This window comes from Dipteris shenzhenensis, chromosome 19, assembly GCF_047967505.1.
Source record: "Dipteris shenzhenensis isolate YYH24624 ecotype China chromosome 19, Dip_SZ_1.0, whole genome shotgun sequence".
Lineage (NCBI taxonomy): Eukaryota > Viridiplantae > Streptophyta > Polypodiopsida > Gleicheniales > Dipteridaceae > Dipteris > Dipteris shenzhenensis.
In genome coordinates this window covers 3,321,504-3,344,012 of record NC_141614.1, presented here as the reverse complement: position 1 = coordinate 3,344,012, position 22,509 = coordinate 3,321,504, and the positions used below count along the sequence as shown (strand labels likewise).

At 44.3% G+C, this 22,509-nt stretch overlaps 1 protein-coding gene across 1 annotated transcript in view; it reads left to right on the top strand.

The window, feature by feature from the left end:
- Positions 1 to 21,876, top strand: part of LOC147889941 (alpha/beta-Hydrolases superfamily protein) — a 41,938-nt gene extending 20,062 nt beyond the window's left edge. The window contains exon 5 of the mRNA XM_087390364.1: positions 21,354 to 21,876. Coding sequence (XP_087246490.1) covers positions 21,354 to 21,689 — 336 coding nt within the window. The 3' untranslated portion in view covers positions 21,690 to 21,876. The remainder of the gene's footprint in view (positions 1 to 21,353) is intronic.
- The last annotated feature ends 633 nt before the right edge of the window (positions 21,877 to 22,509 follow it).

Sequence of the window (22,509 nt, the reverse complement as noted above, 5' to 3'; positions counted from 1 at the left end):
TTCTCAATCAAATTGGTTAGCTCATGAACAAAAGTTGTATGCTATCATAATATGCTTTGAAAGCATGGAAGCATTATCTTTTATAGGGCAAAAGGAGAGCTCAGGGATTTGAGACACAAAATGGCGACCAACAGAACAAGGATTAAGGAAATACAAGATGATTCGTGGAAAGTAGACAATAATATTATCAACATGGTCTTTTACAGGTGAGATCACCCTTACAATAGCATAGGGTGTCATAACATAGCTTAAGTCATTCTACCCACATCATAGCTATCCTTCTCCTTATCTGTCAGTCTCTCTCTCAAGCAATCCGTATTTTATATATAATCACAATCACAACATCACATTATCTTACAATGCTAGTTTACACAAGTACCCAGCACATTTTTATCCCCACATATTACTATTCATTTAACATTTGTCCCCATAGTGATAATGGCTCGAAAGCTCGCTCATCGTGGACTAGATTGAATAAAATGGTCAAAGTCTAGTGTTGAGGTCCTTGGTGTGGGATATGAGAAGACTAGGTATTTCTTGGGTGTCTTATATGGGACTAGTGCTCATAGCATTTATTGTGGTCAATTTCCTAGGGGCAAATGTGTGACTAAGTGGGGATTAATGGGGTCTCTTTAAGGATGTAATGGGAATGTAAGGAAGGTGCATGAGAAGACAACACTTGGCATCTTGCCAAGTGTGGAGAATCCCTAGGGTCGAGGTGCTGATTCAAGAGGTGTGTGACGTCGTACATGTGAGAGGTTCTTTGGATTATACAGGCAGGTGAGAGCGTCAATCAATGTCGTTCTCCGTAAGCATACCATGTGTGTCTTTGTGGAGATTTCTTGATTCTCTTCCCCCTCCCTTCTCATTCATAGATTTTAGTATTTTACTTCACATTTTGAAGTGTTTTTTAATGCATCTTCTTAAAGAACTTCTTGTGGGTTCTCTTTAGCTCCTTCATGTGTTTGAATTGTTTGTCCTTGATAACCTTCTTTTCTTTTTTATAATCTTTAGTCTATAATCTTTTTGTCTTGCCAGTGCATCTGCTATTGCTGCAGCCTGCTGACTTCCATGCTTCACTGGCTTTTTTGCATTCTTCACTGTACCAATGGTTGCATGGCATTCCTTTGATTCTGCTTTTATCTGTCTTGAAACATTTATGGGCTGTTCGTTCTGGTAGGCATCTGCACTAGTTTTGGGTACACTCCATGATGGTAAGGACATGTCCAGTTCCTGCTTGTAAATGTGAGAGATTTTACAGTCCATCTACGAAGAGGGAGTTATAATGCCTTGTTCTCTCCGCTCTGTTTTAGGGTGCTCATCCAGATTCCAATGAGAGTGTGATGGCTGAGTTTTTCCAACCAGACGACATGGACCAGCAAACCTCGGGAGACAATGTACATGTGGCCCGGAGTGAGAGATACAACAGACCCGCTAGCTTGTTGATGCTTTCCTTGTTCGCTTTGCTTTGTTTTATGCTGCATTGAGCTGTAATGGGAATGCCCCAAACTCAGCCAAAATGATTGGGTATGGGACCAACGGCTTATTGCGGATCGTTTGTGACAATAGGAGGACCTGGAGCCTCTCCATTTGAGTCTAGTCTATTGCTAATAGGATCCCTGAACCAAGGCTCTTCTCTTTGATTTTCCCTGATCCACCCAACAAGCATGTATGGAAGCCCTTATTGGGGGCTTAATCTGGAAGTGAAAGCACTGCTACTCAAGTCTTGCAAGTGCGGCATATTCCCTGTTCAGTTGGGCTTGCATCGTTGGTCACGTCGTGAGAAACCCCACGTATGTGTAGAATGCAACAACCTCCACCAATGATCCATCTAGTGTGAACTGTTCTATGTGCATGGCTACACGGGATGTGTTGAAGATCATAACCTGGGTTTTACCAAGATCGACCTTCATATCATGTGTCTCGCTGTAGGTATGGAATGCATCCAAGTGTAGCTCGAGGCCCTTAGGTGAAGCGAAGAGTAAGTCCACATCATCTGCATAAAGGAGGATTTTGAAGCAAGGAGCTGGTGAGAGAGCAACCAACCCCCTAGTGTCCGGATGAAGGTCTCAAGCTAGTCAATTTATAGGCCAAACAAGATGGGAGATAACGAACAACCCTATTTGACCCCAATAGTGTTCATGATCTTCTCTGTCCACTCTATAGTTGTCCGCACCTTGTCTGTGGCCCTTTCGTAGAGTGCCATGACTGCCCAAAAGATCTCTTGACCATATTCCAAATCTTGCAAACGTCTGATGAGGCGAGCTTGCTTAAGAAACTTCCGCCAAATGTCCTTAGAGTTGTTACTAAACAGAATGTTTATTAACTCTTTGTCATTCTGGCATAAGAAGCTTGCATCTTCTAGCAAACTGAGCAGTGATACTCGCGTATCGTTCTGTCTCAACTCGAAAGGTGATACTTAGTTTTGAATTTGAGTTGATGGCATAGAGCCTTACAATCATCATCGTTCCAGCTATTGCAAGATACCGAGCCTAGAGTTGGGGGGTAAGTGGATCGGGTGGTGTGTGAAGGTGTGTAGGACGGCCTCATGAAGGGAGCGGATGATCAAAGTGGCTAAGATTTGTGAGTAGAGTAGACAGGCGTGCAGACTCAAGGGAAAGGCCATGATCAGCGAATGTCATAATTTGTAGTGTGTGTGGGTGGGGTTGTGTGCTTCATTTGGCGAGGGATGTATTTACTAAAGAAGATATAGGTATGATTAGCTCTTGGTGGTGGTAGCAAGATAAATAATTCGGTGATATGTGGGGAAAAATCAGGGGATTTCGTGAGCTAGTCAACTACGGCCTCCCCCTCATGTGTGAAAAGGAAGTGAATCCACTTGAGGAGGGCCATCGATCGAGACCTTATAAATGACAAGATCATGTATCGTGCCCATGCTCAAGAAATTGTGCCCATAAGATGCGATTGAGGCTCACCTGCGTGTGGATACTCTAGACATCCCTGCCTCATCTAGATACATATAGCATAACATAGAGTCATCTCAAAAATGGAGAAGTGATACTTGACACATACCCGTCCTTGTGTTGAAGTCCCCAACAAGGACAACTTTTCGCGCAGCTCGAGAAATCCATTGTCTGAGTGCAAGGCTGCGTATGGTGACGTATCAACCTTCTCGCATAGACTTCTAGCAAAGTGTGAGGTCTGTGGGGGAAAGTAGCATACTATGATGAACGGGGGGTCCTGTCTAGAAGTGTGTCAGATCCGAATCCACAAAATGTGTGCCACGCCTCTCAACGGATATCATGCAGGTGAGAGATGATCTATAATAGTATTGCCACTCCCGATCCACGCATTGCAATTGTCTCGAAGTCTTGTCCTGGTATGCTGCCTTCCTTATGTATCCACTTATTATAGGCAAGTGGTGCTCTGGGCTTTGACGTGTGTCTATATGCAAAGCTATATCTTGTCCTATGTAAGACTCTGAGATTCTGTGGATCTGACCATAAGGTACCATCATCATTCCAAACATTGTATGTCAGGGTCTCTGTTCTCTAAATCTCATAGACCTTGTCCCGATTTTGAGATCCTTAGTGTCTCGCTGTTGATGCTTCCGAATGATAGCTGTAGGCTATCTCATGCGCTATCCATAAATGCCACTTATACCTAGGTATGAGCCTTGTAGGCCTAGTTATAGTCAGTCAGGACTATTGGTACAGTTAGTTTATGTACCATCTAGGTCAGTTAGGACACTTAGTCCCGTTAGGGCAGTTAGCCCTAGGGTTTTGTTATGTTGGCTCTCCCTTGAGCCTCCACACTTCAGTTTTGCAGCAATCTATTACAGCATCTCGTTTTTCTCCATTGTACTTCCATCGCTTCCAACACCCAACAGTGGTATTAGAGCAGGTCGGGAATCCATTCCCTCAGCTTTCCCAAGCTGCTTGGCAGCCTCTAGAGCTCTCATTCTTATTGGTCTTGCTGGTTTTCACACTCCCACAAGTGTTTGAGACCTTTCCAAGCATTTCTGTCGCGAAAAACCTCATTTTGTCGCAAGAAGACCGCACTTTGGAGCAACTCTCGCGAAGGGAACTGTTTTTTGGTGCATTTTTCAGCCTGCTGCAGCAAAAAACGACCACATGCGAGCATTTACACCATCTGTATGGAATTTCGAACCTGTATAAAAAAACCGTACATGCATCATAAATTGTATGGAAATCTATACATGCATCAGAAATTGTACGGAAATCCATACATCTGTCAGAAATTGTACAGAAATCCGTCAATCCGTCAATTTGTCAGAAAATTCCGTACTTCTGTCTGGTTGGTCAGAATTTCAGTACATTCACTGCAGTATGGGCTGCTTGAGGGTGCGCGCCAGTCATTTCTCAGATTTTCCAGCATTTCGGAGCTGCCTCGAGCTGCGTGCCAGCATTTCGGAGCTTCCTTGAGCTGCGTGCCAGCATTTTAGAGCTGCCTTGAGCTGCGTGCCAGCATTTTAGAGCTGCCTCGAGCTGTGTGCCAGCATTTTGGAGCTGCCTCGAGCTGCGTGCCATTGTTTGGAGCCATTTGGAACTTCTTAAATGATCCGGAGACTTCTCTTTGAGCCCTTCCCTCCTCATTTGGCATCCCTTTGCCTCGGGCTGCAGCTTCTCTCCATTGGATCTCTTTCTCTCCATTTCTACGTGCTCTCCTCCTGGTGGGAGCAGTTCTTTTGCTGTAATTCTCATTTTCAGCCCTCATTTGCTCGCTTTCAGAGCATGTCAGTGCTGTTCATCATTGGGTAAGTTGTTGTTGCATTGGTTTTTTCCAATTTTTGCTTCATTTGCATTTTGGAAAGGCCTCGTGTTGCCTTGGAAGGCCTCGTGTTGCCTTTGGGGATTTTTCTTGCAACAGGTACACCTTGGGACAGCAGAATCTTTTGCAGACATAAGCTTTGAAGCTTGGGCAGTTTTTTGGCACTTGATTCTGAGAGGTTTCCTTTCTCTCATTGCTTTGCCAGTTGGTGCATTTGCCTTGTATTTCAGCACCATGTCTGGTGGCAAAGATGATTTGTTTGGGCTGATTGGGGCCGATGACAAGCTTGATGGTACCAATTACCCCATGTGGTCATACATGATGGGACATCTTTTGGTTGCCAAGAATCTATGGCATATTCTTTCAGGTTCTGAGGCCAGGCCTACACGCACTGTTATTGGTGCTACATCTGTAGCCTCTGCTTCTTCAGGTGATGGGTCTTCAGGTGATGGTTCTACTGCTAGAGCCAGGACTCCTGCACCTCCTGCTCCAGGTGCTTTGCCTCCTTCACAGGAGCAAATTCAGTCGGATGGTCGTGATGCCAAAGCACATGCCTTGATTGCTCTTTCAGTGAAACGGGTTATTATCCCTTATATTCAGTCTTGCAAGACAGCTAAGAAAGCATGGGATCAGCTTGCATCTTTGTATCAGGTGCAGAATGAGGCGAGGGTTGCCTATCTCCGCAGGCAATTGAAAGATTTAAAGCTTGATGAGGGTGGTAACATGGATGCCTATCTCACTAATGTGAAGGATTTGGAAGAGCAGTTGGCCAACATTGATGAGATTATGCCTGATTCTCAGCTGATTTCTAATACCCTTGATGGGTTGCCTGATTCATATCAAGGCTTTGCTACTACATTGACGTTGGTTGTAGGGGGTATGCCAATCATTTCTCATTTGACCAGCTTGTTGCTCTTCTTCTTCAGGAGGAGCAAAGTTGTGTGAATCGCAATGCTACTATGGATAGTGATCAAGCATTTGCTGCCCATCATAAACACAAAGGTAAAGGTAAGGTTTCAGCTGTAAAGCCCTCTTATTCCCATGCTGATCATTCACATGGTGCCTCTTCTTCAGGGGATAACAAAAAGAAGAAGAGATGTAACTATTGCAGGAAACTTGGGCATGATATTTTTGAATGCAGGAAGCGCATAGCATCTGAAAAGAAAAAGAAAGAGTGTGATCTTGCAGTATTTGATTCTTCTGGTGCAGAAGATCGACATGAGTCCGCTAATTTCACACAAGACCACCATTGGGCTTTCTTGGTTACATGTCAGTATAATCCTGATGTTCATGATGCTTGTATGGTAGTTTTAGATGTTCGTGATGCCTGGTTCTTTGATAGTGGTGCTAGCAAGCACATCACTTTCTGCAGGAAGTTATTCAGCTCATTGGAGCTTACATCTAAGGGGGGCAGTGTCACATGTGCCAATAATGCATCATATATCGTGAAAGGTATGGGCAAGTTGCTCTTACTTATGTCTCTGGTGGTATTGTCTCTCTAGAGCGTGTGCTTTATGTTTTAGGCATTCGTAAGAACCTCATTTCTATTTCAGCCATTGCTACATGTGGCTTTCAGGTTATTTTGATGGTGTGAGGTGTGCAGTGTATGATGTTACACATGCCTCTACCCTGGTTTTGACTGGCACATTGTCTAGCGGTCTTTACAGACTTGATGCTTATGACAGTTGTTCAGATGATGATGCTTCACTTGTCGATGCACATGCCTTTGCTATTGATTCTACCATGGCAGATACTCATTTGTGGCATGAGAGGTTTGGACACCTCAATTTTGGAGCCCTGGTGAAGTTATATAAGGAAGATATGGTTGTGGATCTTCCCAAAATGCCTACCAAACATGTTTGTGAACCATGCTTACTTGGCAAGATGACCCAATAGGACCAAAATGGCCGACCTAGCAGCCCCCTACTAGCCGATCCAGTAGTCTGTCCAACTTAATTGCAGGGTCCTCTATTTGAGGCCCTTTGCTGGCCTGCCTGGCCACGTGGCATCCAACCACTGGCCAGGGTGCCCATCTTTTGCCCAAACAAGGTGCAACGATGCCCTGCTAGTCTCGCCCACTGTCAAGCCTATTCCAGCCTCCGGATCACGTGCAAACACCTCCGTACAGCCTTCCGTACTACCCTGGATCTTTGATTCGCAGGAAATAATCACCAAGATAGATTTCGAATTTCATAGATAACCAGGAAAAACAGCTGATAGCTTCATTTGACGAGGAGCAGCAACAAATTTCTTCTGGGAATCAAATTTAATTGAGAGAGGGAGAAAAAGAATAGAGAACCCACACACTAGGGCCTAGAAATAAGGGCTGGACCCCCCAATTGCAATAGAATAAGCTTTGTACAACTAGCTCATAAAAGAGCATTAAGTTGAGTACAACTCTTGAATGTTTTGGAAACCCTGAGGCCCTTCTTTTTTTTTGTTAAACTTGAGCTAGCAAAAAGCTAGACCCGCTTTCAATAGCTACTTTTTACAAAAATAGACCTTGCTTTTTGCCCACCGTGGGACCACTTTTTGAGCCTTTTCTAAAACCCCATGGGCCTTCTTTAATGGTACCATCTCCTTGGTGCTTTTTGGCCTTGTGGGACTTGCTTTTTGACACTTGCTCCATCATCTTTTGCACTTTTTCAAGTCCTACAAAACACCAACACTTTAACCCATTAAAGGTTAGCGAAATGCATGCATTCTTAGTTCTTGGACTAATCCTAGTCCTTGGTGGGCGTCCCGACAATTCTCTGTTACCAATGCAAAGCAAAAGTTAAAATAGTAAAACTTATTCTGGTTAACCAAAGTCAACTTTCTTTGACCGTAGTCAATCTGATAAAGACTCCTCTTTATTTCTTGGAGAAATACCAGTTGGTGACACTGCGATTGCGGCATTTGTTGACGTCATCATTCTCTCTTTTTTGTGGCTGTTTGAGCTGTTGATGTCTTGGCTTCTCTTCCTTCTTTTCTTCCTTCTCTCTTTTCGCCATATCGCTTTCTTTTTTGTTCCCCCTTACAGGTTTTCTTGCTGAAATTGCGTACTACCCTTCACACCTTCTATCTCTTGAAGAATTGGCAAGGGAGCAATGTGGTAGAGAAACGAGGGCTGGGAATTTCAAAGAAGGGGGGGAGGGGGTTGTGGAAGAGGCATTGGGAAAGGCCAAAGGGTGGTTTTGCAGGCATAATGGGTGGCAGGAGGTTGGAGGAAGTGAATGGAGATGCTGGAAGCGGTAGGGAATGCAAACCATAGGGGCAATGGCTGGAGGCGGAATGTTGAGGCTGGCGTGGGTTGGCTGTGGGCCAAGAACTAGGCTGGAGAGCACGTTCAGAAAGACTGGAGAGGCACGATGGTTGGAGCAGGGTAGTGGATCAGGCGATGGAGCAGTACGAGTGATGCGCTATGGCGCAGTAGGAGAGAGCACAATCCAGCAGGCTGTGAATGCTGGGGGAGTAGGCTGGGTTGTGGGGAGCAGAGAGAGAGAGAGAGAGAGAGAGGGAGAGAGAGAGAGAGAGAGAGAGAGAGAGAGAGAGAGATTAACGTCTCCAGAAGCCCTCACGGGGCGGGACTATGAGACAACGCACACACAAAAAGCATAAACACCAATATCAGTTATAGACTAAGGGCTCTTCGGAAGTGCATATACTACACACACACACACACACATAGTTTATTAAAGTCTTTGGAAGACCGATGGGTCTATGAGACTTTGAAAATCTTGGTACAAACGAGCTGTGAGGGTGGAGCTACTAAAACGAGCATCCACACCAATGTTGTATGCAAAAAATGCAAAATGGTAGTACTAAGTGCAATATAGTAGTCGACTACATATCAATCTCACCCTCATCATCATCATCAACATTGTGAACATCATCAGGGCATCAGGGTGGACTAAGGTAATGGAGGCGTGAATGCGGTGATAGAGTGCTGTTGACCGCTCACGGGTGTGGCCATGTGACGTCTCCTGGTCATAACTCTACGCCTAACAAGGGCTATAGTAACCCCTGTCGATCGGGCTCCGACTCTAAATAGGGAGGGGATATCTTTAGTGTAATCTGTGCGTCAACCCTCTGTTTGAGTTGTCGAGTCGCTGCCTCTGGGTCACGATCATGTCGAGGCATAACATTAATCAAAGAGTTTAAATCAAACCAAAAGACTCTCAGTCTTAAACTGATGTATGGCTGATTACTTTTTCAGACTATTATGTAAGTACACTAAATAATTGGGTTTGCTTTTGCACTCCCTAGGAGCTGCCATGTGCCCTCCCTAAAGCAGATGTACTAGATGGTTTTTTTGCTGTCCCATAGACCTGTTGGTCTCCCGTGGACATTAATAGACTTTCTTTTTTTCTTTCTACCCCCCCTATGGGGGAGAGTTTGCACTCCCTAGGAGCTGCCATGTGCCCTCCCTAAAGCTGTGATTTTGCCCATCTATCCCTCTCTCGGAATCTGTGATTTTGCCCATCTATCCCTCTCTACTTGGAGATCATGTGAGCTAGTTCTGATTTTGCAGGTGAGATGTCTTTTAAATGTTGATGTGTCTTCCCGGAGGTATTTCTGCATTCCATGGCTGTCTACTGCTTTTTTGTCCCCGGGTTTTGCCAGAGTTTTTGTAGCATTTTTTGCGTCACAATCTCCCTTATTCTACATGCATCTTTTGGTATGTCAGTGGCTGTTATACCCCATGTTTCCATCCATTTCATTCCCTCCCTATGCTAGACTACGCTCTGTGTAGCTTCCATCGCCTTGTGTGGAATTCTACTAGCGTCCATCTTCTCAACTTTGTTGAGGTAAACCATGAGTTGACACAATGCTTCCCCCTCTAGAGGTATCTAACCATCTCAGCCAGTAGGATCAAGTAGGGTGTTTGTGCCTTAACCCCCAACTCCCCTATTAGGAAACATTTATGTATAGTTTCTATTCTTTGCCAGTATGTTCTAAAGAGCTTGGGTGCCCAAGCGAGGCATCGGTAGAGGATTACTATTTGCACAAGCATGGTGTACATAAACTTTCTCATTTTCCAATTCCACAAGTGTGCCTTCTTGCATTTTTTAAGAAGCTATATAGAGCTTTCAAACCCCCTAGAATCCTTCTTTCCACACATGCATTCCACTTGTATTTGTCCCCTAAATATATATATGAGTTGACCATTCTGAGGGGCTTTTCTCCGTATGTGATATCTACTTATTTGTTGCGTGTCCCGATGACCATTACCTTTGACTTGTCTATATTGATCTGCATCCTGAGTGTTTGTAGAAATCTTTCAGTGCATCTAAATGTGCTTGGAGGCTCTCCCTATTCTTTGCGAAGAATACTACGTCATCTGCGTAGATAAGAATGTTGGGAGACATGGTGCCATGTGCACATAATTAGAGGCAGGTATGAACTAACTAAGGTATGATATTGTGTGAATTAAAGTAGCCACCCAAGGATGTGGATTACATGAGAAGATGATGTGGAGCAAGGGCTATCACTAGGAGAGATGTGGATCATAGGATACCACATGTGTTGAATATTCTGGAGGCTCTCTATATGAGAAGCCTCTCTTTTTATTGTTGATAAGGATATTAGAATACGTTGACTTGAGTGGGCCTCTCTCTCTCATGGAGTTTCTACTGTGCTTTTATCCCCTTTAGCTTGTGCGCTCATCATTGTTGCGGTAGGAGAGCTTGATCCCCACTTTCTTCACATGGTATCAAAGCTTAGGTTTGGCTCACTTAGTCTAGTTCTAGCATGTTAGCAAATATTTAGTAGTGGACATTGTATTAGATTGTAGTTTGTTGGATCTTTCATTGAGCTACGTGCGTGTGTGCATAGCCTTCTTGAAACAACTTAGTGCTTGAAGATGTAACTTGTATGGTCTCGAGTAGAAAGAGTTATTCTTTTGTGTGACATTCTTCTTCTAGTTTCGAGAGAGTGTGTGTTCCTTTGATCTACTAAAGAGAGCATCTATCATGTTCCAGCATGTTTAGATATAGAGAAACTTACATAAACTTATCTAGAATCTAAGCCTACAACAAGCACAAGCAAGGCGGCGAGAGTGCAAAAGACATCAACGGCCGGCTCTACAAAGTAGAGACAAGCTTGTAGACTCTCGACTTAGATGTAGCCTTGCGATAGCTATGAAGGCCATTAGCCAACCGCGCACAAACATAGGCAGCAAGCAATTGGCAAGCAACATCATGCAAGGCGACACAACAGCGATGGACTAGACTTCTACGAGTCTAAAACCAAGGATAGTTCCTAAGCAACAAGCAAAGAGCGCCTGATGCATACGTCAACTACTACTACGACCACACAAGCGACACAACTTTGACACAAGCAAGCAAAACGGCCTATGGCCAGAAGGTAGCCTCTGTAATGCACACATGCAAGACTTCTCAAAGGAGTCTACGCAGGTAACTACTTCATCGACGCCTACGCCATGCAATGCAATGCAATGAATTATACACAACATGGATGGCAACAACCAAAGCCAAGCAAGCAGATTACTGACGCGAGAGACACGTTTTGCCAGCGAACTCAACAACCAGCAATTTGAGAAACTCGGGAGCTTTTGCCGATTGAAGCACATAGCTTTTGGTTAAGGCAGACCACGATGATCTCTACGATATTCTTTACAGTGCTTTAGATGACATCCACAACGTTCAAGCCCGGTCTAGACGGTGAATGCCGAGAATACTCCCTCTACCAATGGCTTGCACATCAAAGAAAAAGAACGAAAGACGACTCAACGAAAGCTGACGATCCACGACGTTTTGTGACTGTGTTTCACCTCTTGTTTCACATTGTTTCTTCTCGTCTTTGGCCAAGGTTTCTAAACCTTCTGATTTGTCTACATGTGGCAAATAGGGTTAGACTATTGTTAGTTCACTTTCACACACATTTGGTTAGGGTGCTATAACTTTGACACGTGGCAAATTGGCTTATCCACAGTGCCATGTCAACATGTACAATCAACATGTGCCACCTAAGTACAGTCCCTTTCTAAGCACATTCTTCATAGCATGTGAACTCAGATTGCTACCTCATCAATTAGACCTCTTGATCAAAACTTTGACAAGCCATAACTTTGAATCCAGGAAGAATTTGTCTGCGATCCAAAAAGCAAAAATGATATGCTTTTTGAGTCCTACGCATTGGTAACATCAGAATTATTGCATGCAATTAGACACTGCCAATATTGAAAGAAATCAATTGGTGAGACCTTTGTAACAAATGACAAAGCTATGAGATGACCATAGCATAAAACAAATGACAAAGCAAAGCATGTGTATGAGATGACCATAGCACAAAACATGGCATCCACACATAATGCATTAAAAGCACACGAAGAACCAAGCATGATGCATCAAGCTATATCAATCAAAGAGAAGAATGCCATCAAAAGAAGCAAACCTTGCCACCTTCAGCCCATTTTTTGTAAAGGTCACCATATGAGTAGACCTTGGTTTCAGGTATCAAACCTAAGTAGCAAGTATGCACTAAGGGGAGGTGATGGACTTTATTAAACTCACATCTAACCACCTTGCAGTAGCCAATGCATCATGGCACCAAGGGGATGTGTTGAGAGACATGGTGCCATGTGCACAGAATTAGAGGCAAAGGTATGAGCTATGGTATGGTGTTGTGTGTATTAAAGTAGCCACCCAAGGATGTGGACTACATGAGAAGATGATGTGGAGCACTAGGAGAGATGTGGATCATAGGATACCACATTGGTTGACTATTCTAGAGGCTCTCTCTATATAAGATGCTTCTCTTGTATTGTTGGTAAGGATATTGGAATACATTGACTTGAGTGTGCCTCTCTCTCTCATGGAGTTTCTAGTGTGCTTTTATCCCCCTTAGCTTGTACGCTCATCATTGTTGCAGTAGGAGAGCTTGGTTCCCACTTGCTTCACAAAGAATTAACAAAGCATACCCTGCAATTTGAACCCCCTCCTTGCTGTACATTCTCATCTACTCTTCCAATAGAGAGAAAGAAAGAAAGAAAGAAAGTTTATTAAAGTCTTTGGAAGAACGATGGTTCAATGAGACTGTGAAAAACCTGATATAATGAGCTGTGGTAGTGGAGCTACTAAACGAGCATCCACACCAATGCAGAATGCAAAAAAATGCAAAATGACAGTACTAAATCCTAAGTACAACATAGTCATATCTCGATTATATATATTAGTCTCAGCATCATCGTCAACATCATCATAACCATCATCATCATCATCATCATCAGTAGCAGGACATCAGGATGGATGAGGGTATGGAAGTGGAGGCATGAGGTCAGCAACAGAGCGTTGTCGCCCCCTCAAGGGTGCAGTCCTGGTACGTCTCCTGGTCGTAGCTCTGCGTCTAACCAGGGCCACTTTGACCCCCGTCTTAAGCATTTGTTTGCATGTACCAGTTGCTTGTTGCTTTCTCTTCATCGCACTTGCAATTCTCTTGAGTTCCTTCGCCTTCCAGCTCTCATCTGTGTTCAGCATTCTCTCTTTTCTCCTCCTTCGCCTCGCCATGGGAATGGCTCATGCCAGTCTTTGCCTCTGCTTCCGTTGGTGTATATTGATTCCCAGAGTCGATGGATGCTCGCCTTCAGCTGTTACGGATTCGAAGTTTCAGCAGCATTGATTGGCAGAGGGTGCCTGTTCATCCATGAGTATTGGCGCTTTGCCAGTAGTTGGCGGTGGGATCTGCTGTGGAGTTTTTGAATGAGCATCGGGAGGCAATAATCTGTAACGGAATGCCTGTCCCTGAAAACGCTCCCCATCAAGTGGACTCTATGATCGGCATGTCAATCCACTCTGGCAGAATGGCTACCTCTATTGCTGTATCCTGACTGCACTCCCTATGAGGTGGCCAACTGCTAGAAGTCTTTGATCCTCTAGAAGTCTCCTAAGGTCTGGAAGGCGCCTACTATAGCAGCAGGTCCCCTCTCCCATCTAGACCATTGCATAAAATGTGACACTCTGAGTGGCCTGCCATGGTCATCCAAAATCGAGTCATTCCACGTGACTGGTTGCCTGTGAATTTCTTCACGAGAGGTGGGTGGAACTTTGGGAAGAGTGTTTCTGAAGCAGCTCCAAGCTTTCAGAATAGCAGCCATGAGAGGGGAAGGGGGAGATTTTAGATGGGCTGAAGTAAAGATCCATCTGATGCTGTCCATCCAATCTCCCCCATGAGATGGAGTACAAGAATGAATGCCGCGTGAGAAAAAATCTTTCCAGGGTTCCTGTCCAGGCATCAATTCACGTACTACGAACTTGCAGAGCAAGGCCAGACAAAGCAAGGCCAGACACTGCAAATTCGGGTCAATAATATCGAGGCCTCCTCTTGTAAGCCACCTTGGCTACAACATTTGAGGTGCCATCTAAACCGCTCCATAGGAAGTTTCTGATAGGTCTCATGAGCTGAGCGATACACCTCTAGACCTACACCAACATGAGCAAACGAACCAAGCAGTGGCCAATAATACCTGGTGATGCAAGAGTGTCGCCAAATAACCACCACTCTAGCATCATCTGTGGCATGAGTGTTGGCATCTGGATGTGTCTGAAGAACTCCGCTAGAGTCAACAAGCTGTGAGACACTCTCCCTACTATGTTTGGAGCCAAGAGTAGAGAAGAATTGCTTGTTGACCCTACCTCCCGTCTGAGTCCAAAATGACTCTCTGGCATGAAAGTCATACTCTGCTCTTTGATTTAAAAGTGACTGTTGTTGGGCCCTTGCTGTAGCAAGGCGCTCCGGAATCCAAGCATTTCTAGGCCTCTTTTGCTCCTCCCTCTGGAGGGTATCCAACTATTGATGGATACGTATCTCACACTTGAGGATCTCATCCCTCCTGATACGAGCAATTGAAAGATAAAAGTCGCTAATACCAGAGAGGGCTACATCTAAGTCTGATGGAGAAAGCTGCCCAATCTGCATATGAGATACCCAGGTCCTCAACACTGTCTTCGTAAGGCCCTCCTCTGCATAAAAGGCATCTGGAATCCTAACACTGGCAGAGTGGCCCCTCACATGAGGATATGAAACCATCAGAATCATTGGAAAATGATCCGAAGTGGACACCCCAGCTGCAATGCTAACAGTATCACCTCTGTCAAGAGCCCAATCATCCACATAAAATCTGTCAATCCGTGCATGGATAGGCATTTGCGATCTCCCATTCGACCAAGAAAACATCAGAGAATGTGGCCGAGTATGAAAAGCATCATCGTGCCAAGCATCCCTGCCACTGTACTGAAAAAGGAAGGCATCCCAAGCTGCTCTCTCTAGGTAGTGGATACCACCTTCCTACCACCCCTTTTGTCTGAGGGCATTTCAACCATGTTGAAGTCGCTCCCTTTAATCCAAGCCTCTGCAATATGTGACCAAGAGAGCAGTTCCTTTCAAAGGACACGATCCCCTCTAGGATTGGGTGCATAAAGGTTCAAAAGACCAACCTTATGCCCACCAATCAAAAGTATAATCCAGTGAGCTCTGGAAGGGACTATGACCTCGTGTCCAACCACCAAGGGGAGTATAGAAGAAGAAACATAAATGCAAGTACCTCCACTGGTGCCCAAGGTAGGTGACCAAAAAGTATGGCCTGAGAGAAGCTTACCCGACTTGGCACAATCCCTGACATTCAATTTGTGTTCCTGGATGATAAGAATATCAATGGGTCCCCCAGTAACACCTGAATGAAGTTGGTTACGAATCAGCTGCCTACGGCGGTGGTGAGATACACCTCCGAGGCCCTGAACGTTCCAACTGACAATCCTAATCTGCGAGAGGAAGAGGCCGGATGGAAGATCCTACTTGACCTGGTAGCCGAGAAAGCCCTCTCCTGCGAAAAGTTCCTCCTATCAAGAGGAGGGAAGTCAACTAGGGTTAGCACACCCACACCTGCTGAAGGGGGAAACTCTGTCCACGAATGTCTGAAAGATGTGCTCCCCGAGCATAGAGGGTACAAACTCCTCTGCCTCAAACTCAGCCAAGTCTGCTAGAACTAAAAATGAAGTCCTGCGAAGTACCTTTGGCGTAGGAGTGTGGAGGAGTCCTGCGGAAGGAGTGGAACCTATAACCCCCTTACCTCTAGCAGGTGTAGACCGAAGTGCAAGAGAAGGATGGGGGTGCTGCAAGGCCTCAGCAGCAAACTGATGACATTGGCCATGACTTTGGCGTTGTTGTCAAGTAAGGCAGGGGTTTGTGCAGTAAGGATCTCCCTAGGTGAGCGCTCCTGTACACGAACACCTGGAGGGGCAGGAGCAGTCTCATCTGCACAAGGAACCAGGACAGGAATGTCTCCTGCCTGAAAGGACGGGTCTGTGGCGCCATCAGTGGTAGCTTGAGGTGGAATTGGCTCCCCAACTTTGACAGGCGAAGTCGAAGGTCTATCAGCACGGGAAGAGGTAGGAGCTGGTCGTGAGGAAGGTCCAGGTCGTGTGGAGCTCCGGGGCGCACCCATGGACCTTTTGTGTCTAGTGTTGCTGTAATTTTCTATTTCACCGACTTGAGCTGAGTTGTAACCACGTCTTGGACCGTGGTTACCATCGGTGGTGTGGATGCTGTTGTATTGTGTATCTATAATGCTTCGTGAATGATTTTCTGCATTTGTCTTCCTCTCTAGGGCTGCAAGTTTGAGTTTGAGCTCATGGATTTCCTGCTGTATATAGTAACATGCTCATGTCGGTCTATTATACTAACCATTCTCTTATGCTGTAGGTAATTCTTTGCATATTGGGAAGGAGTCTTTGCAAACACACAAGATAGTAGGAGGGTTGGTGATGGAGGAGTATGAGGTTTTATTCGGAGTCGAGGGAAAAGTCTTGACCTTGGGGAAAGCCATGGGCATCTTGGCATCTCCATCTAATGGTGGCCTGCATATATTATGGCACTCCTCTGCTGTGACTAACTCCTAGGGTTTGGTTGGGGGCTCAACCTAAATCCTGGGGATGGGTATCGTGCTGTTGCCTCTGCCTTGACCTAGGAGCTAACGGCGTGGTGTAGTTGGAGCTGACGACGGCATGAGCGATGGTGAAGTTGGGGCTGACAGACCTTGAAGGTGGCGGCTAGGATTTTTGTTGCAGCGGCTAGGGCTCATTGGTCTACAAACTATTGGACAAAGGCAGCTAGGGTTCATAAGACAACGACAAGCTGCTGGGCGGCAAATGAACAACGAATTGTTGGACGGCCAACGATGAGTTGTTAAGTATGAGCTGTTGGGTGATGAACAAGCTGCAGGTGACAGACCGAGCTGGACAACGAATGAATATACGACAAGCTGGGTTGAGCGACGGACAGCGGAGGAGATGGGTTCACGAATGGGGTTCCACGGGGGCCCCCATAGAGAGAGAGAGAGAGAGAGAGAGAGAGAGAGAGAGAGAGAGAGATTTAAAGTCTTTGGAGACTAATGGGTCCACACCCATACAAAAGCAAAAAACTATATCCTACATAGATCTAAATAGTAGTCATCTACAGCATCACCAGAGTGACGCTCATTGAAATACAAAGTAAAATGTGCTCCAAGGTCATTGCGGTCCCTCTCTTGTCAAGAGTGAGGGAGCGATAGCATGAAATCAGATATAGAGTGCTGTCGGCCCCTGTGAATGCAATCCTACGCTGTCTCTTGTTCACGGCTCTCGTCTAACAAGGGCGAGGGTGACAGCCACCCCTGTCAGTCGTGCTTCCACTCTGAACATGGAGGGAATGTCCCCGAGTGTAATTTGTGCATCAACCCTTTGCGTAAGCTGCCATGTCACTGGCTCTGGGTCCCAATCATGCCTAGGATCTCTAGGGGGGGAGTCTATGTGGTCTGGTTGGAAGAACTCTGTGATCATGCTCTGAGAAGAGTTCACCAAGGTACGCTCCTCCTATCTCCGAGATTGGAGTTGGTGCTCTTGATGCCTAACTGCCTCATGAATGAACGCGGCCAGGCACCTTTGATCTGCAAAAGAGAGAAATCGGGATAACAATCCGGAGCTATCTTTGAATAAACAATACAATCGTCCTCTGATTTCATAGTAAAATGGGCACCTAATGATGAAATGTTCCTCTGACTCAACCTCCTGTAAGCCGCATAGAGTGCATATGTGTCTCTCCTTGGGTAGACCCTTTGTTTGAGCACTCTCAATGCGGAGTGTATGTGAAGAGACCCGAAACTGCCTAATGGAGATCCTCAATGAATGGGGTAAAGGAATCTGTGTATACCCTAGTGGGTCAATAAACCCCTCATCCGAGATATGTAGGCAATGATCTTTGTAGAAGTTGAGCTTCACTGGGGGCTCATTCAGTTCCAACCACGTCAGGAATGTGTGTAGCTGCAGAAGATCCTCATGTATGACCTGGTTGACCTCATGATACCAGAGTAGGAAACGACGCATCAATGTTGTATTGGAAGGGAGGAAGTCTATCCATATGCAACCCCAGTCACTCAAACCATCTCACTGTGTGTGTAAACTAGCATCTCTGGTCTTCGGATGACAATGCTAACCATGGTAATTTGCTGTGTCCAGAGGTGTGATCTCCATATGCCTTGACTCGATATAAGTAGGTAATGATCTGAAATGCTGCATCGAGCTGCAATGGTGAAGAACCAAACTCAGCCTGAATGATCTGGTGAGGAAGTGACAGCTTACTATGAATCATCTGTGATAGCATAAGAACCTGTAGTCGCTTCACACAAGCCCACTTAGTATCTGACAGGTCGGCCCCCAACAAAGGCTGCCATACACCCCTGCTGGTCGAACCAAGGAGTCAAAGAGTAGACATTTGGTCCGAGGGTCTCTAAAACGTGAACGGAATCATTGCCTCTCCAATCTGGCCAATGAGGCATATCCTCTGCTCAAGCAAGCTTGCATCGCTAGTCTCATGGTGAAAATAGGTCTGAAAAAGATAACCCCCAACCCCTAGGTAGGTATATGATGAAACAATCTCAACTGGTGACAGTTTGTAACATTCAAGTATAGAATGAACATCATGTACTCTACGATGTAGAGCCTACGCATACATCAGAGAGGATATGGGGACTGCAAAGATCTAAAAACCCTACTGGAGCAGCCAGCCAAAAAGCTAGGAAGCTACTTGAAAGAGGTTTTGGAACATCGCAACAAGGTACTGGGTCTAGCACACAAGCTAGCCCAACAAGTACTAGTTACATGACAAGTTTGAAATTTTTCTCACTGGATGTAGGGGATTGGAAGGGTCTCCCGCCAACTGTAATACAACTCTCTCTCTCTCTCTCTCTGGGATTAGATTGTATTGTTTTGATGATGATGATGCTAGTGAGGACTATGACTACGGTGACATTGATGATGATCACATTGACTATGTCTTACACTGTTTTCTAGCATGGGTTAGGATGCTCGCTTAGTAGCTCCACCCTTCTGTTCATTGTATCACGGTTTCTATCAGTCTCATAGACCCATCGGTCTTTAGTAGACTTTAATAATCTCCTCAGTAGAGGGGCTCTAGAAGCACTTAGATGCACACTAGTCTTTCTGTGAGTTGCATGATCTGAAGGTCAACCTTGGTAAAACCAGGTCACGATGCATCTTCAATACATCCCAGGTCACGATGCATCGGGAGCAGTTTACTTTTGATGGTGTCATTAAGTGAGTACTTGTTGGGTTAGCTTGTGTGCTAGACCCAGTATCTTGTTGCTATGTTCCAAAATCTCTTTCACCTAGCTTTTTGGCTGGCTGCTCTAGCAGATTTTTTAGATCTCTGCTGTCCCCATAGCCTTCTTTGATGTGTGTGTAGGCTCTACATCTCAGAAGTACATGGTGTTCATTTTCTACCTTTCCTATGGGGCAGATTTTGCAGGTCTGGGGATCCTTGATCTTGCCATCTAGCCCTCTCTACCTCAAGATCATGCGAACTAGTTCTGGTTTTGCAGTTTAGATGCCTTTTAAATGTTGATATGTCTTCCTCGAGGTATTTCTGCATTCCATAGCTTTCCAATGAGTTGATTTCCTGTTTATATAACGGCATGGGTTTTGCCATAGTTTCTATATTATTTCTGTGTCACAATCTTCCTTATTTCACATGCATCTTCTGGTAAATCAGTGGCTGTTATACCCCATGATTCTATCTACTTCATTCCCTCTTTGTGCCAACCCATGATTTGCGTAGTTTCCATCGCCTCGTCTTGTGTGGTATCCTACGGGCATCCACTTTGTTGAGGTAAGCCATGAATCAACACAATGCTTCCCCTTCTAGAGGCATCATACCTGTTTCAGCCAGTAGGATGGGGTAAAGTGTCTGCGCCTTAACCCCTACCTCCCCTATTAGGAAACACTTATGTAAATTTTCTATTCTTTTCCGGTATACCCTAGAGAGCCCGGATACCCAAGCGAGGCATTTGTAAAGGGTTACTGTCTACACAAGCATGGTATACAAAAACTTTCTCATTTCCTAATTCCACAAGTACGCCTTCCTGCATTTATTTTGGAAGCTATATAGAGCTCTCAAACCTCCCAAATTCCTCCTTTCCACACATGCATTCCATTTGCAGTTGTCCGTGAAATCCAGTTCTAGATACTTATATGTGTTGACTGTTTCTAAGGGCTCTCCTTCACATGTGACATCCACTTGTTTGTTACGTGTCCTGATGACCATTACCTTTGTCTTGTCTATATTGACTTGCATTCCTTTTCTTTGTGAAGAATACCACATCATCTTCATAGATAAGAGAGAGAGAGAGAGAGAGAGGTATATATATATGACCCACATTTGTGTGTACCCCCCCCCCCCAAAAAAATAAAAATAAAAATAAACAAATAAAACAAAATAAAAAATAAAAAATAAAATAATAATAATAATAATAATAATAATAATTAATAAATAAATATATGTGTGTATGTGTGTGTGTGTGTAGCCTCATGAGTTTTTCTCTTTGAGGCTTGTAAATTTTATCTTTGTACTCAATGGTGGGTTTTCACCTGGTTTGAGGTTTCCCACAAAGAAATGTAAGATTTCACCAAAAAAAAAGTGTGTGTGTGTATGTATATGTATATGTATATGTTTATGTATATGTATGTATGTATGCATGCATGCATGCATGCATGCACAGACACAGACATAGACACAAACACAGACACAGACATAGACACAAACACAGACACAGACACAGACACAGACACACTTTTTTTTTTTTTTTTTTGGGTGGAATCTTTGAGTCATTATATTAAAAAAAGCTATCCAAGAAAGGGAGAGCTATAATACATCAAGAGAAAATCTCACTGTGTGGAGATTTTCCTGTCACATGCAATCTTTTTTCATAAGATGCACTTCGGTTAAGGTGATGTGAAATTATTTCCGAGTATAGCTCATGCAGCAAGAATTTCTCTGTTTTTGAAATCTGCATTCTGTAATGAAGTGGTGCATATTAGTTTTTGCACCACAGCTGTTCTGCTGAGTCAATGACATGCGCTATAAAAGTGCAAACTTTACTCTAGTTTGAAAGTTGATTCGGATGCTCTTATCAATGTTGGAGATTTTTTGCGATCTGTTTAATTGATAAAGGTGGTCTTTGTGCACTTGTTTTGTTCAAATTCAAAATAGAGTATGGGATGTATGATTATGACTGAGATTTCTGAGACTGATTATTTTGAATGTGTTTGCAGGGTACATCTGATGAGGTTGTTGATTGCTCACATGGAAAGCAGCTCTGGGACCTATGCAAGGAAAAATATGAACCGCTTTGGTTGAAAGGAGGTGGCCATTGCAACTTGGAGCTCTATCCTGAGTACATTCGGCATCTTCGGAAATTTGTATCTTCATTGGAAAAATCATCCTTGAATCGAAATGGGTCCAGGAAAAGTACAGATCGAGCTGAACAATCAAGGAGGAGTGTGGATCGATTAGAGCAGTCGAGGAGAAGTACAGATCGATTGGAGCAATCCAGGAAAAGTGCTGATCGACTTGAGCATTCCAGGAAAAGTACGGATCGAAAAGGTTAACTTCAAGCAGCCAGCTGGATACTGAAACTGCAATGGTAGTGTCCTCTGGTATACCATTCCGAGGTGTTTTAATTGTAAGGGATTTTCTTTTTTATGTGGGAGGGTTTTCCCTCCTGGTATGGATTATATTTTTCTCTGCAGACGTTCTCACGTGTAAATTCATTATTTTAATGTGGTTTTTCATTGACATTAGAGAGCAAGTGTTTGTTTCTGTGTCTTCGACTTATCTTGTAAATGCTGCTTTTTTGCTATGCTACTTCTAAGTTTCCTTCTACATCTTTGAAAAAGCATTTTAAAGCCTTTCTAAAGACTTGATTCTAAATGAGACTAAGAATGGCATATTCCTACTTACAGATTTATGAAAATACATGCGTGTGCTCCTGCAGAACGTGTGCATTGGCATTGGCGCATAATGCAGATGACATTACATGCACTCATGCACATGTGCACACCAACACACCCGTGCTTGCATGTCGATCCTTTATTGAACATACTATGGTCTACACCCATTGTTGGGCACTGATGATGTCAGTGGGGATGTCATAGTAGCTAGTCCCTGCTATGCGTGATGGAGTTTATGGTTTTCAATCTTATGAGTGACTATCGTGAGATTGAAACTGCACTATGTTGTGTTTTTAGAGGAGTTTTGGAATGCTCCTGGATTCTTCTAGGTATATACATTAAATTAATTTTAAGAAATGCAGCCACGCAAGGACCACGCTTTTTCTAGACATGGTAATCTCCACAATTGATCCATGGAACTAACACATACTTGTTTAATGTACACTTTTTCTTTTGTTTGGTTTTGTAGTCTCTTCCA